Source organism: Argopecten irradians, chromosome 5, assembly GCF_041381155.1.
Source record: "Argopecten irradians isolate NY chromosome 5, Ai_NY, whole genome shotgun sequence".
NCBI classification, from domain to species: domain Eukaryota; kingdom Metazoa; phylum Mollusca; class Bivalvia; order Pectinida; family Pectinidae; genus Argopecten; species Argopecten irradians.
Window position 1 is genome coordinate 34,885,679 of NC_091138.1, and position 21,709 is coordinate 34,907,387.

A 21,709-nucleotide genomic window follows, 5' to 3' on the forward strand; every position below is an offset into this window, starting at 1 on the left:
TTATTAAAGTGCTATGATCTACAATAGTATCCACAAAATCTGATCATGATTTTTTTTTTATAACTCTATTATATTAAAACTCGCCATGTAAAATGCTGCTAAGCTTAAACCTATCAGTAGTTTTCTAGTATTAGCAGCTGTAATTTAAACCGTAAGAGAAAGTGGTAATTATACAAACAATTTACAACACTTAACATCTAATAAATCAATACCCCACTCGGACATTAAAGTTTAAAAAGTGCTCCCAACCCCAACACAGATTTTCCAATGCTGTTTCAGCAATTATGAACATAAACACAAATTTAAAGGAAGAAAAAAGTTTATACAATTTTTCCTCAAAAATCAATTTGGTCTAAAATGCATAGGTAAGGATATAATTTGTTTTCCCGGTTTTTCACTTAAATGACAGAATATAATGAGAACATTCTTCATGTGCACCTGTTTTATATTTTTAGTTTCCAGGATGTCAGCCAGATTGTTTTTAGTAATTTTATACAATTGAGATTATCATCAGATTACATATTTTTATCAGGCAGAACATTGTCACATTAGATTAGTAACTGGAGACAGTGATAAACTGCTGTGATTTATAAACTAAAATACAGTGGATCTGATTACCAACTCACCCTGTACTTAACATACCCAATCAACCCTGTTCTACCATGTTCTTAGTAGAAAATGTTGTGCGACAAAGGACAAACTAGTGCTTCAGTTGTGCAGTTTACACATTTACATGAAGACATGAAATGACAACATTGTACACAAATGATATCTGGGGTTATATCTAGTGTTCATCTATAAACTTAGCTTGGGGATATGTAAAGTGATTGTCAAAATAAAAGGAATGACTGTCAATATAGATGGAGTCACTGTCAATATAAATGAAGTCACTATCAATATGAATGAAGTCACTATCAATATGAATGAAGTCACTTTCAATATGAATGAAGTTACTGTCAATATGAATGAAGTCACTGTCAATATGAATGAAGTCACTGTCAATATGAAATATTTACATTTTCACTTCGCTCCGCCTCAATGAAACTAGTAAACTCCGATCACTTCATTTCCCAATGAAGATGCTTGGTCACGCGCTGACCTCTGACCGGCGTGAGAATACATTTTGACATTGTTTACATTTTAACCTAGTTTTACTTTCTGGGATGTGGCCTATCGCTGTACATTTAGAAACACAGACAGAAATATTTGATAAAGTGATATTAGAAATTGTTAGTAATATGATATTACAGATATTTTACACGTATTTTGAAGAAACGATGACTTAGGCTCAAGCCCCGGAAAATGCTGAACATAGGCTACTGAGCGCAGCGATGTTCATCACTCATCGAAGTAGGCATAATCGAACGCAAATAGTTAGGATAATGTGTACAATATATAGATCTATATGTGAAACGGTGACATACATGTAAGCTTAGAAACGATAGATTCCATAAAAATACGCTCAAATACCAAACAGGCTGATTTCAGTGACATAAGCCTAACGAAACGATTCTGCGAGTGTAAAAACCCACGGCATTCGAGGGTCGTTGGAAACCACAAACATTTCAAATCAATGTTTCTCTACTTACTTTATACAGAATTTTAATCCTAAAACTCCAGTTGACAGAGAAGTTATCACATTTTAAGAATAACACACAAGTCTTCCAGTGATCTGCGACTAAATCCCACATTTTAACACGTTTTATTGAGCCCCTGAAGCATGGTTCTTGGACTGCATCGCATACCATAGACACAGGGGTTGGATTTCACAACAGGTTTAGTTAATAAACATTTAACTGCCAGCTACAAACAATTACCAGACGGAAATACAACATTCAGGTACATTCCACAACAATCGCAATTGATTTTTAAAAGATTTGATTATGTTTAGATACCAACTATTCAGCATTTTCACCACAATCGTCATTTTCTTCAAAACCGGACCCCTGCTAAATCGAGCAACCGGATTACACGTTGACTGCACTGCTAGTACTGCGCAGTATTTTTTTATTTGAAGCTACATGATCATGTTTTTATGATAAAATTTAAGCCATTAATTCTTGTACATAAAAACAATATTTCAAAATCGCCGTTTTTAATTGTAACAACGCGCAAAGAATGAAGTTATTTTCGGAACTACATTTTATGTTGCCTTGGTGACGAAAAGAACTGACTGGCGGCTGTTCCGTAGCTGTACATACATGTACGATAACTGGTACAATGTTGCAAATTGTATAATAATCTTATACCGAATACATATAATTTGACTTTTTTCAAAAGCGGGATATTTAAATTGGTTAACGTAAATATAAGGATTGATTATCAATTTTGTTGCTTGCATTGACTGATGAAGAAAGTTAATCTCGTGCAAATGTTACATGAACTGCTTCGCAGTTCACTTCATTTGCACGAGATTAACTTTCTTCATCAGTCAATGCAAGCAACAAAATTGACAATCAATCCTTAATAAAGTCACTGTCAATATGGATGAAGTCACTGTCAATATGAATGAAGTCACTGTCAATATGAATGAAGTCACTGTCAATATGAATGAAGTCACTGTCAATATGAATGAAGTCACTGTCAATATGAATGAAGTCACTGTCAATATAAATGAAGTTACTGTCAAAATTAAATAAGACTGTCAATATGAATGACGTAACTGTCAATATGTGAGCCACTCTCAATATGAATTAAGCCACTGTCAATATGTGAGTCAATGCCAATATAAAGTGATCGAGTCACTGTCAATATGAAACAAGTCACTGTCAATGTTATGCGAGTTAATGTTAATTTCAAATGAGTTACTGTCAACATATGGCGAGTCACTAAGCCACTACCAAAATGCACTTATAACTGCACTTATGTATAAGTCAATATCTGTATACAGAATTTCATGTCACTGTCCCTATGATTTTGTCTATCAATAATGTATGGAGACCAGTACATTATAGACACCTTATTACTATTGTACAATATTTGATGGAGGAAGGCATAAGACGGGTTGGAAAGGAAAATTTCGAACGAATAGATTTAAAGAAGGGAACGGATTGGAGATGAAACTTTTCACTGATAATAGGAAAACTAAATAATCCAAACAGCCTGAAAGAATGTGATGGTTTTTTGACCGCAGGACCAGCAAAGGAACTATCGAGAAGTAAAGGGAAAACAGGTCAAAGGTCAAGGTTGGATAGAGGTCACAGAAATAGGTTGAAACAATGATATTCCATGAACCACAGTAAAATGGAAATATTAATAAAAAAAAAAAATATAGTCAAACATAGAAAAAAAGGTCTACTATCTAACCATAAAATGTGACGTTAAAGCATGCATGATACCGACGGCTACTCTAACCGACACAAACAATATAGGACCAGAATCCTACCGAAACGCTCAGGTATCCCTAGAGACAATTCCTTGTGTTCTGTGACATCATATTCCGCAAAGTCATCATCATCAATAGATGCTACACGTCGCGGATCAACTGTAGTGAAAACGAATTAACCTTATGATGACAGTGAAAGTATGGGTTATGTCAATGTTTTCCTGTGGCAGGGAGAGACATCATTAGCCGAGAGAACGTCTGATCAAAGACCTGCTGATTACTGGAATAAGGTATATACGTAACAAGGGTATAGTTGGGATGCTATGTAATTCCCCAGTGTGTAATTATATTAACACATGATTAATGCTAACAAACATCATTTCCTTTACCAGTAGTTAACCCCAAACTAATTTATAACAATGAGCCATGGGTCTGATATGGTGATAACTATTACGACAAGCAAGAGGAGTCTTCGTTGCCTAGGAAACTAAAGCCTGGAATAATGAGATTTTAAAATTGATATATGATAATAATAAGGTTATTAATGACTAGTATAATTAAGCTTTGAGATAAGTAATTACATATTCATATACACAGTACAGGGGACTTTGAAGTCATTTTATCACAATAACGACATTATCATTCAATTATCTGAATAGCGCCTGTATTCTGTCCGAACATGGAAATATAACATTAATAAATATGGTATATGATATTGCAATAAGAATGTCTGAATTGATAATATCCTTGATTTCCCATGTAAGCTATCTTGGAGTTTATGGTTATACAATTATGAACAGAATAAAAACTAATTAGTTAAGTTAATTAAGATAATTAATTAACACAGGCTATAAATATGATACTATTGATAGGATACTCTGATAAAAAAATATTAAATTTGAAAATATAGTGAAAATTGTTTGTACGGAACAACAGACAGAAGGAAAAAGTTCATCTTACCAAATTACAAACAAAATGTTATAAAAATTGAGCATGTGAGCAAACATTAATATATATCACATTCTATTGATATGCTTTATTTATACCATATATAAACATATATTTAAGTCCTGTTAAAATCTTAGGCACTGAAAAAATGATATAAATAAACATAAAACAAATCTTCATATAATACACAGTATATCTGGCATTTAAAAATGAAGGTAAAGAAAATAATATTCAAAAGGGAAGAAATAATCTACTTCACAATAAATGAAAACCACAGCAGTTAAAACAACATAGCATAATGATTCTAGAAAAAAATCCAAACAGCTGATACAACAACAAGGTTCATTCTGATCTATCAGAGTTACTCCCCTTTGTTTCACTCTGAGTGAAAAAAGGGGAGTAAGTCTGATAGATCAGAATGCAACAAGGTGTGTCCTTGACATTCACTATGGAGATAATTTCTTCATAATACCAGGGTTATCTGCTCTTGGGGCAGCTATGATTGTTGTTACAGCGTTAATTTGCTGGAGAAAATTTATACTGTTTTGTCGACGGCATTCTTCTCAAAATGTAACAATTTAACTATCAATGACTGCTTATAATAGAATAGGACTCATTTGAAAAAAAAATGAAAATAATTTAACTTATCAAAAACAACAAGATTAAGAGAAAATTTGTTTCACTTATAGGAGAAACACACTGGAATGTGGTACAATTTCAGCTAAATAATACTTCCTGACTATTTTGATCAGATTTTTAAATGAAATGTAATACATGTATATTTCTACCAATTAATGTACATGTATCTGAAAAATTTCCAATTGAAGTTTTGAAAATCCTGCTTGTATATCTGTATACAGAGGATACACCTTTATACAGGTGTATATTGGAGTTTCGGAGTATTTCCTAGGCTCGTATAGGATTCACTACAGGAATGAGGCAATCTAATTAAAATAAGACTTATAATTCCGCTCCACTATGATGCTCTATGTTATGCTTCCAAACAAGATCTAACACCACTCTGTTCGGAGTCATCTCAGCATGACCCCTATGGTTAGCATAAGTGTAAATGGCTAACGGTACATCCAGAGATGTTCTGATTCTAGGCTAGAGGTCATTATGAGGTGCCCCCAAACAGAGTGTTGTTAGAACTTGTATTGGAGCGTAACAAAGAGCATCGTAGTAGAACGGAATTACAAGTCTAATTTTCATTAGATTGGGAAAGGGGATCACACCAGGGGGATGTCTTACCTCCGAAATCTAGTATAGGTCCATATATAATGGGGCCATATACACCATCATCTCAAAATGAAAAGTTCACAATTATATACACTGACCACAGATAGTAAAAAAAAGTCAATAAAAATATTTAAAAAATAAATTTATACAATTTAGTCATGTCTCCATGTTTATACCTATTAAAAAATGACTCAGGTCTAATTTAAATCAAAACTCTATTTTTTTTTTCAAAAAGAATCCTGAAATCTGAATGATGTGTCCAAATACACCAATATTCATCTTGAACATTTTATTTTGTTGTATTTTCACAAATTGACTTTATTTTTGGCAGCAATGTTGAAATATTTTATTCTAAATAAAGATAACCATATTTGAATAACTGAAAAATTTAAATTCTATTCAGTCCACAAATACATTTTCCAAATAAATTGGAGACATAACTAATTGTCGATACATAGCTAGGATAAATGACAACATAAAACGTAAAATTTTACAGAAAAATTGGAAAATGAATGATAATCAAAATAATTCATTACACGACACTGATAGAAATATAATCGTATATAAATTAACCTCTTTCTGAAGCGGCTGTGGCAGCAAATGCCATATCTTCACGTCTCTCTATACCTGGAAACATTTATAGACTTATTTTAAAAATATGTCTCACTACTGCAAATTTACTAGTGACTTCATACTGAAAAATTATCCCTATAAATTTCTAACCATAATAGGTATTTGAACATCATAATCAATGAAAGCACATGCATTTTTCATTAATGCCAAGATTTGTGGTTGTAAAAATCATCAAATTAGGTTTCCTCTCTATCTTCCTTTTCCTATAGCCTTTCCAACAAAAGTGTAATTCCCCGAAAAAAAATCTAATAGTATTGCGTGCTGTATCCCAATGTACTCTAACTAATGAAAGAGACCGATAGTCCCTAGCTAGATCAAACTAGTCTCAAACCCTGCAATATAAAAATCAATGAGGAGATATTTTATTGGGAGGCCTTCCATACCAAATTAGACTCATATAAAACTATTGCATACACTTTTGTGATGGGAGATTCGCCAGTGAATATTTCAAACCGAATCTGACATTTTCTTAATGTTCACCGTATGCTAACATTCTAGGCTCTAGTAAACTTTAATCAATAAAACACTTTCAAGCTTTTATGCTTTAAAAGGAAGATAAAATTTGACTGCTGACCCAAATGAAATCTGAAAATTATTTTTTTCAAGAACGCTACGCGCAGTTGAATGAAATCTTGTGTACATAAACAGAGCGAAGGGATATACATGTGGTATGACTCAAAAGACTGTTTATGAAATTCTATTAACTTCAGAGTCAAAAAAAACACATTTCATCTGAATACTGTATTACTATAACACTTCACATCATGACTTCTTATATATACAGTACAGTATCTACATTTTGTATTTATATGCTACTGGCCCACAAACATAACTTGGATGTGGGATGAGATAGTCTCAGGCTGACCTTCGACTGTAATGTATCAAAAGAGTCATGCTCAGGGCAAACTTCAAACAGGCCTTTTGACCGATAAAAACAACCTTTGGTCATCAAGTATACCCTATGAGGGTACTTAAATGCTTTAGTACATTAGTGGATTTAACAACTGCCCAAGTACTCCCAAATAATCAGTATACAGGTTCTTCTATACTGTTACTAAAGCCCAGTCTATAGCTGAATGTTCATCCCACCTATTCACAACCAGATCAAGAGACATTTTGTCCCAGTTAAATGCCTTAAAAGTTCTTCTTCTAATGGTTGTATTTTTTAGATACTACGTATTTCCATGTTATGACACATCTTTCCGAAGAAAAATAGCATTAGGAAAAGTGTGCTCATCTTTAAATGTTATTAATTTTGTAAACTACAGAAAATTGCATTAATATCGGTTATCGGTACCTTGATTACCAAACAAAATATGGCATGTTTAAACTAAACAATAATTGACTTAATTAATTAAACAATCTACATGTATTATTGCGTAATGTAATATATTTGCAAACACAAACTTTCATAAAAAATTGACAATGTTCAAGTTTGGAATTGCAGGACTATCAATGTACTTAAAATAATCAAAACCTTTGAAAGGTCAGCAAAATGATATCCAAAACCATTAAGTAAGTTCTTAAACACCACATACATACATACATACACAACCTGAGAGAAAAGCTCCTAATACATCTACAGCAATTCTTGTTGAGACAAACTACTTCCACCGTCTATATAGATTAAGTTGTTTGGCTTAATTAACACATAGAATCCAGTTTAGCATTCCTAATCTCATTCCGCACAGAAATTCAGTGATCTGGTGAACAAACAGTACTGGAGACACTGTCAAACAGACTTCTCAACCCTATTTCTAAAGATAAAGGTATTCCCAAGCAGAATTTTGTAGAAAAAACACCAGACTTTAAAAAAAACAAAATTCCCTAGCACATGTTTCTGAAGCATGTGTTCCAAAACAAGGTACAATCCCTTCGCAATTCAGAAGTCAGGAACAGAAGAATGCTTTAGAGCTGTATAATTAACACAATACTGCTGCCACTGTATCGATATGAATGGCACCACATTTACGACATTTGTGGCCATAGCTAACCCTCTGACCAAACAACAGTGTCATTGAAAGCACAGCTGGCTGACTAACCATGGCCTAATCAAGTAACAAGACACACTATTGATTGTGGGCATTGATCTCGAGAGCGGTGAAATCGGTGAAATCGTGTGGCCTTAGAACGTAATGTCTCTTGAGCAGCGAGATGATGTGGCCTTAGAGGGTATGAGCCACTAGTGTTTCCCCAGATCTGGGTAGTCAAGTGAATGGCATTGGAGCTTGGTGGGGGCAGTACCAAACAACATTCACCGACAAATTTGAGTTAATCTCCAGGAAATGTTGATAGGAGTCCGGAAGACTCATTGATTCGATCAGGATAATCAGAGACCTGACAGTGTCTTTTTAGACAATCCTTAAACAGCAAACAATCTCAACTTTCCTCTGTTCTAGTGTATGAGCTAATGGGTTTGGATTGGTGTGATTGATTTAACACTACACTAACAACCAGAGCCATGGACATGTCAGATTAAAATGGTGGAGGAAAGTGAGAGTACCCAGAGAAAAACCACCAACCAGTGGTCAGTACATGGCAACTGCCCTACATGGCTGCCTTCGACTGGCAACTCTCGGGTTGACAGAGTTATTACTCAGGCAGTCAAATGCCCAGGGTTCTTACTCGAGTATGCTAAAAATAGATTTTATACGGAAGGTGAAGGTCATTTTCAGAACCCTCATACTTGGAGAGTTTGATCAGAGTTAAAATGGCAGAACAAGGCTGGCAGTTTTCATTTATTTGTAACAAACAGTACAGTGGTACTTGCTATCATGAGAGTGGAGGGCTTGTGGTAATGTGTCAAGACATCTTAACCACTTGGCTACCACAGCCGAAATAATAATATAAATGTAAATAATAATCACTAATTCAATAAATAGTTACTCTCATTTGATTGACATTAAAGACTTTCACATTATGTTTAATCTATTTGAGTTTTTAATTTAAAATTACTTCCCATCACAGACCCTGGATATTATAATACTATTTATTGTTTAATTAATATTTTTGTGGTAAGGTTAATAACCTATTTTTCACCAAGACAAGCCCTTATTTAGATTAGATTCACCAGTTGAATCTGAACAGATATGGGGTCACTTGGCCATGCAACTACTTTGGGTACTCAAGTCTTCTACATTATTAAGACACTTCAATATATCTCCTTTATGCAGCTCAGCAATAGTAACTGATAGTAGTAAATACAATTTAATCTGTAACTTTTGTTAAACAAAGCTAATTTATTGATTACTTTTTAATATTACACGATCATAACTTTAAAAAAGTATCATATTTCAAGTTAATTACAAAAGCGAACTAATATATACTCTAACTGTAAAGCAATTGCATGTCATAAGATAAGCTGTAAGTTGACGAAAGCCATTTGGAAAATTAGCAGAATCAAAACCATCAGAAAACGGATATACTCACTTTTCTCCCTCATCGTGTAATCACACTATTCTACCATATATATACCTTCCTTATACACTGGTTTTCAAATGGATTGGTTCATGCTTGGTCAGACCGAAACCGTTCAAGCCTAGCACGGACTACATCAACAATATATCATAGCACCTGTACTTGTGATGCAGCGTGATTAACCGTTTCTATGCCACAGGAGTCTATTAAATTAACTAGATCGGCACGCGTAGTGCTAGGGTCTCATGGGATTTATATGGCCAATAGCTGATACTGCATTGCACCAGCCGCCGTGGTAACATACACAATGTGTTTTCACACCGAATTGATCAAGCTTTTCCATGAAGATGACTAACGTGTGTATGAAATCAATGAAGGTGATGTGGCAAAGCTTTGCAATGTTTCCCGTCTAGGGACAAGACTTCCGCTCCGACACAGAAACCTCTACTGGAATTTGTTTTAATCAATATTACCTTAATTAGTCTGATACACCGCAAGAAACCTTACTATTAATCTGCCCTAGGTATACAATTTATGAATTGAATTCAACAGAATACCTGTAGGATTGTGTGCATTGTAACGATACAATGAGTCAGGAATTGTAATAAGATACAACTGTCGAGGATTCAGATACATGGAACATTTGATAGTTTTTACATATGCCATACAGAATCATGCGAGACAACTACCAGGTACTTGTTCGAAAAATATAAAGACATCCTTGACCTTGTTTTACATATCAAAAACACTTCTTCATAAAATTCATCAGAAATATCCTACATTAACCATTTATGAATAAACACCATCTATAAGATACTAGAAAAATGACACTACAATGCTTTTAACAAATAATGGATATATAATGTACAAAAGCATTTAAAATTGCTTTGAGAAATGTAGGCAAATCAAGCAATTCCTTAAATTGTTTCCTTAGATTTTCTCTCTTGAATGTTAACAATTAAATATGATAAGACTCTGAATAGCTATTCATAAAGTTCAAAAGATACTAACTGTTATTCATTATAATGTGATAAAGAGTATTTACAAATCTACTTTACCGGATAATATTTGGTATTGTAATGATGTAGATGACATAACTCATCATACAGACAAAATGTAACATATACAGATCATGCCATGCTCACAATGAGAAACTGATGAAAGCAATCTGAAAAAAATGAAAAGGGAAAAAGAAAAAGAGAAATTCTGTTTAAAATCAAACACACAAAATCCTATCTCACTCAGACCATATGAAAATATAACTTTTTAACAGACACCAATATTTCATGACAACACACAAGACTATTAAAACCTCTAAAAAATTTTCTGATAGACTAGTAGCTTTGCTCCATCTATATTGTTTTTGAAAGTGTTAGAAATTAAACCCTCAAAACCTTATGCAAACAATGATTTGTGAGAGTTGTATAGGAAATACAAAGTTTGAGTGAAATATGACCTTATGTGAACATATTTACCAAGTACATGACATGCAAAAAAATAAAAACAGCTGTAACAAAATAATGACATTTGAATGGTTAAAAAATCGGATTCTGAAAAAAGGAAACATGTACACCATATTTGTCACAACAATAGCTAGGCTTAAAGAGTGTATGTAACCATTTCCATCCTCAATATCAGCAGTGAATCTTATTGAAATTGAACTTGGTTCGATCTTTGTAAGGTAGTAAGAGAATGTTCTCTCTCACCAATAACACTCTCAAAACAATTGTTTTGGTTTTTCCCATTTTTCATCCCATTTAAGGATTTGCCAAAATTTGGTGGAAGAAGGAAATATTGAGGGCCCCTGGGAAAAAATTTCTCCTCATTGTCATTACCTCGTATCTAAGCAGTATGGTTGTCAGATTTGTAGCCAGAGGTGGAGGGCTAACATTATAATTTCAGGCACCTTAACCACGAGGCCACAGTCACAAAAATTATCTCGGAGTATACTGAGCAACGCAAAGTACTTAGTAACATTATCTCAGGGATCTAATGATAAAATGTGGAAATGGTTTCATGACTGAAGTTGCTGAAAATATCAAAGTAAACAAATACAAAGTACCACAATATCAAAAGATTTTTAACAAAGACTAAACCAGTGAACACCAGTGCTACCAGAATTACTAAAGAAACTGCAAAATCAATGGGGAATTTTATGGATTTCTTTTAATTTTACATAGAAACAAGGATGAAAATATAAGATGTCTATTTCATGGCTTCTTATGTTAGGAAAACAAATGTTCAAGGTCGAATTGATATATTATTTCATTATTCAAAATGAAAATAATACAACATTGCACTTGATATGTAAACTTGAAGAAGATGTTTTGATGAGAATAATTTCAACATGTGCTCATAGAGAGAATTCCAAATCTGATTTTGCAGTTTTAAGACCATTTCAAAATGATTACTTAAATTACAAGCCTGAATGACTGAATTGAAAGTGTAAGCTGGAAATAAAGTGTGTAAAGCTGAAAATTTTGAAGAGAAATGATGATTAGACATGAAAAAGCATAATACCTTATTCAAAACAAAATATAGAACAATTGAACAAAATATGAAGACAACACAGACAATGAGAACTGCGTATACATACATCTAATAGGTTTGGGTGATGATGCTGGATTAAAACAAAATAAAACAGGATTAAACATTCAAAAATAAAGACATTGACATAGCAAATAATGAAAATAAACTAAAACAGGATTGGTGAGGTCATGCTGTGGTGAAAGGAATTGACCAATGAGAAACACTGTTACATGATGTTAACTTTGGAGTTATACCTCTGTTAGTAGTAGTAGTAGTAGTTGTTTCCATGCTTGAGGATGCAGATGACATTGACCTTGAGGCTTGGTGGGAGCTGAAGGTCAGACCTGATTGGGTGGGAGTTTGGGACAGAAAGGACCGACTCATTATCGTTTCGACTGATGACGAGGACGAGAACTGGCTGCTGCTGTGCTCTGAGAACTGGTGGGTTGATTTTGAGGACTGCTGGATTGGCACAGGCTGGCTGTGCTCTATATTGGGATTATTTTTACTGTCTTCTGTAGGAGATTTCTCCTCGCTGTCTTCTTCCTCACTAGTTGGCGATTTCTTCTTCTTTTTCATAGCTTCCCATTCCGCCATTGTGAATATCTTCTTCTTTTCCTCATATGGACCAGCTGCTAAGTAGGGTTTTGATTTTTCCTCCTGTTCGAAATCCTCAATATTGGAATACTGAAAATTATCTTCAATGTGGAAACTTGTCAATTCGGAATGTAGATTATTTTGATAGTCTATAAAGGGGCTAGCTCCTGCGCCAGTGGTTCGGTAACTATGGTAATTATCCATGATGTATTTTTTGCCTTTGTTTTCCCATGATTCATTTGATACTTGCATTATATCTATGTTGCCTGATTCGCTACGCGAAGAACCAACAGACCTCATCGTCTCAGCAGATGACCGAGAGAAATTTGAACTGTTCACGCTCCACATTGAGCATTCTAATCCACTATCCTTCCCGCCATAGTGCATGTCCATGGATTCGAGGGAATCTGCTGAAGTTTGCATGACATCCTCTCGTCCTGGTACAGAATCAGTTGATGTCTGCATTTCATCAATTCCTCCGAGTGAGTCAATGGATGTTTGCATGATGTCTGGTACACCATGTAAAGAATCCACAGATGTGATAGATGTTTGCATGACATCATCAGGGAGATGAAGAGAGTCAGCTGAAGTTTGCATTATGTCATCAGGAATGAACAAGGAATCAGATTTATTGTCAGACGACTTATTGAGTTCAAGAGAGTCGCTGGAACGTTCCATAATTCCTTCTTGATCTTGAAGTGAGTCAGAGTCAAATTCTTTTGGTTTTACACCTAATTGTTCACCTAGAGAGTCTGAGGAAATTTTCATGACTCCATCTGTTTCATGGAGAGAATCTGCATCAGGCTCTTTGTGAGCGAATATTACACTTGATGTCATGGAGGTCAACTCAGACAAATCTCCGTCAAGAGAGTCAACCTCCGCAGCCTCAATTTCATCCTCTTTAGATGTTCGTTTCTTTGTATCATCACTCAGCGAGTCCTCCAAGTCATCCCGACCATCAACCGAATCCACGTCCATGTCTTTTTTAACAGCTGTAGTTGGTGACTGCTTAGGTATGAAGGCCTGAGAGGCATTTTGCTGTGGTAAAGTACCAGATTCTAAAATGGACACAATCTTTTGTGCCTCTGCCTCTAGTTCTTGTGCCATAGCCATTTCTTGCTCAAGTCTTTCAAAATCATTTAGTGAAGCCAATGATGAGGTTTCGCTACGACGTGTAAAACTATCTGTTGACCCTCTGCGATCATCTTGGAAATCTTTTTCCAGCCGTTCAAGTCCACCTAATGATGATTTCGATCCAGATATGTCACTGCTTTTACTATCAGGTGGGGTGATTTTATCTACTGATCCTGCAGAACTCGACTGACCGATATCATGTTCTAATCGTTCAAATTCAGCAAGCGATGAAGTTACAGATATGTCATCCCGTTCTGTACTTTTGTTGTACATAAATTGTTTATCATCCATTGAACTTGACAGACTTTCCTTGCCTTCCAATGAACTTGCAGATCCTGATTGTCCAATTTGTCTTTCCAGTTTTTCGAATTCTAGTAGTGAGGATGTGACCGATATATCATCCCGATCTGCACTGCGACTAAGTAATTTGAATCCTCCCATACCTGGACTAGGCATTGGCATGTCAGGTGAACTGTAATGTCTATCAGATGTTTCAGACTCCAAATCTGTCTTTTCTAATATCTCAAAGCGATCTTCCTCTGAAAGCTCTGTGATTACAGAAAGTGCATTTTTATCGATGAACTCATATCTTTCATTCTCTGATGAACTCAAATCTTCTTCCTGATTTCTCCAATCTATAAGTGGTCCATCCAAATCCTCCTCCTCTTTTTCTCCTTTGTATCGCTGGAAGTCTGAGTGTCGGTGTTCCCAGTCATGTTTAGATCGGACTTTATCTGCCCAATCTGCCATGTCTGGGTCATTTGCTTTGATCTTTTTACCAGTTTGTATCGAAATCGGACAGGAAGTAGCAGACGAACTTGTGGTTGGTGGTTTATACTCTTTGTCGCCAGATGGAAGCATGCTATCAGGTGAAAGTTCAACAAGAGGCGTGGTTTTCTCGGATTCCTGACCTTTACCACCATACACATCCTCTGGTCCCCAGTCTATTAATGGACCCTCTAGGTCCTTCGCAATATCGTCGTCAAGATTCATTCCCATGATGTCCGAATGAAATGAGGAAGTCATTGATGCAAAATCGTCCATCCTGTCACCATCTTCATGACCCTCCTCGTTTGCAGGAACAACTGTCGTGAAACTATCGAGACTGGAGTTGTCATCATGACACAGGGACTCACAGTCACTTTCCGTTCTAGCTCTTCCATGTTCTTCCTCTTTGTGATCGTCATGATGAAGAGGTTCAGACTTAAAATGATCGTGTTTGATTTCCATTGGTTTCTGTTCTTCATGTTTGTAAGTTTTGACTGAAGTGGTTGTTGTTCCAAAGTGGTCAAGTTTTATTTCAGCAGGTTTAAGAATTGGAGCTCCGAAATGTTCGGATGTTTCATATTTAATGTCATGACGTTCTGTTTCTTTTTCTGATCTCGACTCAGCACCAGCCTCTGTCTTTCCTGAGGAGGAAGAGAGACTCTCCACCATTCGGGACAACGCTGAAATAGGCTTTGGAATTACAGCGGCTGTCACTGAGTCGGTATCATCTAAAAAATGATCGGTGACATTTGTTGTTGCATCTGTTGATTGTTCTTGTGTTGGAACATCTCCCTCCTCTGGTTCTTCATATCCATCCAGTGAATCCTCATCTTGGTCACTGTCATGGTGTTTTCCTTTATCCTCCTTATTTATCTCAGTTTCAAGACTAATCATGTCGGCCATGGCTGGGGAGTGCAACTGCGGCTGAGGTTGCTCATCCTCCTTATCGAGTGAGTCATGGAAAAGGTCAGCATCTGAAGTTGTAGCATCCTTACCAGAGTCAGTGCTATCTGTGTGTGCTGGGACTGTGAAGGTGAGAGGACGTGAGGAAGACCTGATCACCAGTTCTTCCTCGTGCCCATTATCGTCAACTTCATCCTCTTCCTCAGGGATACATGTTTTGCCAGAATCTACCAAGTCACCTCGTTCAGATGCGACAGCCATAGATGTTCCTATCGCAGCCTTTTCCAACTTTTCTTCAATAATCAAATCATCTTCTTCCTCCTCTTCTGGAATGCACTTTGTTGTGATGACTGGTTTCTGGTGTTCAGATGGTATCGTCTCAGAAAATGATGAGGACTCTGGAGTTACAAATTCTTCTACATCATCTTCCTTATCCACTGTTTTGTCCTGGTAACATTCTGGGTAATTGCTTTCTTCTTCGTCATCCTCTTCTTCATGAAGATGTTGTGTTATTGTGATAGAAGGAATGTCCTCAGAAATTTGCTTTTTTAGTTCTCTAGTCGACGAAGAAAAAGTTGCAGAAGAAATCTTTGATGAAGATATAACAGTGAAACTCTCGGTTGTTTCAACGCTAGATGTAAACTCACTGGATTTCGATACCACTGAAACTTCCTCTTTCTTATACTCGACGCTTTCTGATGTAGATATTTTTTCTTCTACTTTGGTTGTTGTTTCCTCAGTCATTGTTTGTTTATTTTCATCCTCAATTTCTTTCAGTTTGTCTTCATGTCTTATTTCGATATCGTCCGTCATGATAAATGTATCTTCATCTTCCTTTTCCCTTTCTTCAGTTTCTATGCTAGTATCGTCCGTTGTTACTTTAGCTTGTGCCTCTGTTATTACTGATTCTACAAAGTCAGATGCGGTTACTGCTATTTCCTCTCCCTCTTCACCTTCCTCGCCTTCTCTGGGAACATCATTGTCAAACTGAAATATGTCTTGTTTTGTGTCTACAGGTGTTGGCGTTGTTGGCCGTTCTAAATCCACAAGATCCACTTCAAATTCAAAATTGGAATCAGAGGGATCGTCTTCAATATCTTTACTGCCACATATTAATTCCAGATCTTTTGACTGCCTGCCTGAAGATTCCTGATCACTTGTGTCTTTATTAAAGTCAAGTAGCAAATTTTCGTCGTCTTTTTCATCTGGTTCGTCATCGATACCCTGTTGTGTAAATGGTTCATCTGGTTTGTAGATATCTTCTTCAATGAACTCCTCCCGCAGATATTTCTCCTGCTGAAGTTCCTCAGTGAGATATACCTCGCCTGTGAATTCCAAACTGTCAGGCATAGAAAATGCAGTATTATCTAAGCCCATCGAGCTAGCTGCTGCCTGCTCTGTGGCACCTGACGACGATTCTTTATCCAAAAGCTCATCTTTCACGACCATTGCAATATCAACCATTTCAAGAGCTCTTTTTCCGTGATAAATACCATCCTTTTTCAATTCCTGTGGTTTCTCGTCCTTGGGGGATGCTTGTTGTTCTAGTCCAAAAAGTTTATCATCAGATGATGTTTCCGCGATGTCGTCACTAGCATCATATTGAGTGTGAGAGAGACCCGAGTCATTTTGGTCCTCTGTATAGAAGGCAACATTCTTTGATTCGCTCTGTTCAGATGCGTCATCATCTATCTGAGATGTAAGACCGACAAATGAATCTGATTCTGGTTCAGTGTCAAATCGTCCTGATCCTTCCATCTGTGATATTGAGAGAGAGAACGCACCAGTTTCTTCAGATGGCATGTCTAAGCCATACAATGTCTGGTCTGAAGACAACAGTTGGTCTCCGGGAGGCAGAGCAATTTCTTCCATTATACTTTCGGTAACCTGTGACTGTGATCCGTACATGACATCTTTAGATTCACCTTGCTTGGCCTCATCAGAATTTTGCTGTGGTTGTTCCTCCAATTGTTTCTCAGGTGTCTCCTCAACTTTGAATCCGCTGTCTTGATCAGTGTGTTCCAGAAAATCACTTTCAACAGCAGCTGCTGAGCTTGGGGCAGATGATACAGAGGACATCGACTGAATCAAATCTGGCTGACTCTCTATGGATTGAACCATTTCTGGTGGCTGCTGTTCAGGTTCAGGTAGTGTACGATCAACTGACTCTGTGAAGTCAAAATCAATTTCGGGGTTGTATTCTACCTCGGTTGGCCCATTTGGAAGACTAACCGCTTGATCCTTCTCTGTGACTTCGTGTAAGTCCCCAACTACAGCAGAGTCTTGAATAAGGTCTGGGAGAAGTTCTGATGACACATGATCGAATGGCGATCCAAGTCCCTTTTCACTGGGTTCACTACTAACGGGAGATGAATGCTCAAATGAAGATTCGCTTTTCATTTCTGGCATGGGAGGAGCTGTAGGTTCAAGAGGAGACATATCAAATGTCATAGCCATATCTTGTTTTTGTTCAAACTCTGCATAGAAATCTGCAGATTTTAACTCTGAGAAACTACTGGTACTGGTTGTCATTGATTCAAAAGACTTCATCATTTCTACTGTCTTCATCTCATCCATGTACTGATCGTAGCCTTGTAGCTCACTGGGAGACATGACTTCAAATGGCGAACCTTGATCTGTAAAATCATCTGGGACGACATGTGGTTGGACTAAAGCCTCTGCACCAACAGCCTCATATTGATCTGTCGGAGTACTTATTGTGACTAGAAGTTCTTGCTGTAATTCTTCAGACTGTATGAGTAGCTGCTCATCTTTCTCTGCCTCACCTTGAAGCTTTATAGCTGCTCCTTCTAGATCTGGTCGGGTTTCATGGACAGTTGACATGTCCTTTGGTGTAGGTGCTGGTGGTGAAGGACAGGACTCGACAGAGCCGGAACTCTTGTCCAGTAGTCTTCCGCGATTGCCTGCGGCATCTGATACCATTAATACATTCTTGGAGCCTTCTTCGTCAGCTACAGCTTCAAATACGTCATCCTCGGGACTCGATAGTATTGCTTTAGTAGTACTTTGTACTGGTAGGAACTGTTTTTCGACGCTATCTGGTGACACGTCGTATGATGCGACCACACGAGAAACGCGTCCAGAATCTAAGTCATAAGATGCTGCTAGAATTGTTGGTTCCATTTCCGAGGATGATGTGGAAGTTTTAACCAGATCATCACTAGATACTGAAGGGAGATTATTGACATCCGTTTGGAATGTAACTCGCTTTTCAACATTCTGTTTTGCATCTGTATCGACCTGTTCCTCCGGAAAATCATCTTGTGGCGTCTCCTCTATGGGAGATAACTTTTCCTCTGTGGTGTCGCCTCCAGTTTCGGAAGACTCATATATTTCATTGTCAGCAAGAGCCTTACCTACACATGGTAAAGCCATAGGGAATTTAAGAGAAGATTGAGAGTATTCTTGGGTATCTTCTTCCTGCACCTCTCTCATTGATTCGTATGCTGCTGTGATATCTCGAGACGGGGAATGTGAACGATCACCTTCATCAAACTCTTGTAGCATTTCCTGCTGCGCGAGACGCGAGGCCCGACTTACAACCTCTGTGTCCATTCCCTTGGATTCCTTCACAGGTGTAAGAGACATTTCTGTGGTAACATCATCACGGGCAAACAGTTCTTCTCCCGTAAGTGCTTCAGAAAAGTGAGAAGATTCGATGACAGAACGAGTTATTGAGGTGTCTAAAGATGTTTGCGCTGTCATATAGGAGGATGTCATAGTATCGGAAGTCTCAGAAATACCCGATAAACGTTTTTCCTCTTTTGTGGACTGATCTGTGAAAGTACTGGTTCCCTGTGATAGATACGTTCTCTCATTGAGACTGTATGCTTCATGAGATATCTCCGGATATGCCATTGCTTCTGCATCCTTAGCTTTCAGGTTCTCTTGGTCTTTCCGACGGGTTTCCAAAATGCTTGCAATTACAAGTTGTTGATGGGTATCTGTGATGTTATCGTGAGGTTCAAACTGTACAGGCGATTGATCTTGGTCAATTTCCGTGAGTGTGATCTCATTATCGTCTATTTGTTCCTGTTGGTAGTAATGTGTATCCTCCTCCAGTGAAAGAGCAAATCGTACTCGTTGTGCTCGAGGCTGGTGTACAGGCGTTGATTCCTCTGAGTCATTGATACATGTCACATTTTCGTATTGGGTTTCTTCATCACGATCACGAAGATAAAATGTTCCTAAATCGATGGACTGGGCACTTGTAAAGGTTGTTTTCTTTTCCTGTTCCAGTAGAGAATCAGAGAACTGTCGCTTATACTGATGAGCAACTTCCCAAGGAAGACGGACGTACTGACCAATTGTTTCATCAAATACTTCATTGTTACCATCGGAGCTTGTTTCCGAGGAGGTGTCACCAGGTAAATCCATTGGCGGGGGCATCAAGTGTTGATCAGCAACTTGATTGACCGTTCCTTGTTCTGTTGTTGACTGTTCATGAGATTTTCGCTCTGTAGGCTTATAACTCTCTTCCTCCTTTGGTGTCTCCTGCCAAGGCTTTGGAACAGATTCCTCCTTTAACTGATTTTTAGTAATTTCTTTTACATCTTCTGCTTTTTCTGATTGAAAAACTTGTTCGTCGCTTTGCATATCTATTTCAGATAGGGCAGCAGTCTGGCGCGCTAATTCCAATTCTTCCGCCTCCAGTTCTGTTAGAGAAAATGACCTTAGTTTTTCTTCCAAATCTGCTGGAGAAATGTCACCTCCAGATTCAGAAGACTCTGATGCTTTCTTTTCAGTTGAAGAAACTGCCTGTTCCTCACTCTCCTTTTGTTTCGTTTCCTTCTCTTCCTCTTTCTTTGCTGAATACGCAAAAGGTGATGGGATGTTTTTCATGAAATCGTTATCAAAGAAACTTTTCTGATGCCCTCCATCGTCATCCTCCTCCTCATATTCCTCTTCGCATGGGTGTTCGTGAATAAATTCAGATGGAGACACACCTACCATTATGGCTGCCATGTTGGACACTTCAAGTGCTTCTTTATGGACAGGCGATACCTCATCATCAGCCAAGCTTGGAGACACATTTTCAGGTGGGGTATCCGCGAATGAGAAAGCTGTGTTTGGTAGACTGAATTCAAGGTCTAATTTTGGTTTTGGTGAATGTTTGGGGGAAGGTCTAGGGGATGGAACTGGAGAATGTCTAGGAAGGGGGGAAAACTGCTCTTCAACGTCGGTTTCCTCGGTTTTGCCCTCACTGCTATCACGAATCTCTGCAGAAATTGAGTTACAAACATGGAAGGGTTAGTTAGAATCCAAACGTGATATTAAACTATTTTTGCAGTTTTTGTAAAACCAATGTTAGTTAAAAATTGTTGAATATTATTAACTAATTAATGTTATATCTGTTAATAATAATAGATTTTTTTGCATTCAAACAACAGCTTTCCTCGATCATTTTTTAGATATATTTGAAAAACTCCGCAAAACTCTTAAACATACACCAAGTATTTGATATTTTATATTATTTCTACTCTACATATCAGTAAATATAATCCGTAAGTTTGGCAAAAAGTTTCAACTTATTATATGAAGCAATTTAAAATCAAGAAGTAATATCAACCAATTACAAAAGATCACAGAACTCGGCAGGTACACAAAGAAAGTTTTGTTGGCGTCAAAAATTTGTAGAAAAATATACAAAAGAATAGAATTTACCAAAATATGAAAAAATCAAAGTATCTAATTTTGTACTACATGCATTTAGCTTTTTGATATTTTGACAGCGAATGTAATCAGATAACTTATGATTCTCATTTTTTAATAGCACAAAATTAGATTCATTCTTGTCATCATCGAAAGCTGAGAAATACACATATTTTCACATTGAATAAATATGCAGTGATGTTTGAGCCCCTCATTGAAAAAAAGAGTACGGGAGACTTTTTACCGATTTCTTTGCATAAACCGAAATTAATCAAGAAATTAGATATAGCCATAATAAACTCATCAAAATTGAAATGTTTTCTGAATCAAACAAAATTTGAGCAGAACTCATCTGCAACATTTGATTAAAAAATTGTGAAAATATGCATTTAAGAATTGATACCGAGAACTGTTTTCCATGCTACAAATATAAGGGTGAATTGAAATGACTGCCACACAAGGCATAGGGCTACATTTTCTTTAATGTATTATTACTTGTTTGTTTTGGTTAAAGGATTTCACAACAATTAAATTTTTGAATCT

General features: G+C 36.8%; 1 protein-coding gene across 1 annotated transcript in view; it reads right to left on the reverse strand.

The window, feature by feature from the left end:
• The window catches only part of LOC138324389 (uncharacterized), a 182,988-nt gene that overhangs the window by 6,034 nt on the left and 155,245 nt on the right, over positions 1–21,709 (reverse strand). The window contains 4 exon segments of the mRNA XM_069269457.1: positions 3,386–3,484; positions 6,086–6,139; positions 12,159–12,182; positions 12,346–20,733. Coding sequence (XP_069125558.1) covers positions 3,386–3,484; positions 6,086–6,139; positions 12,159–12,182; positions 12,346–20,733 — 8,565 coding nt within the window.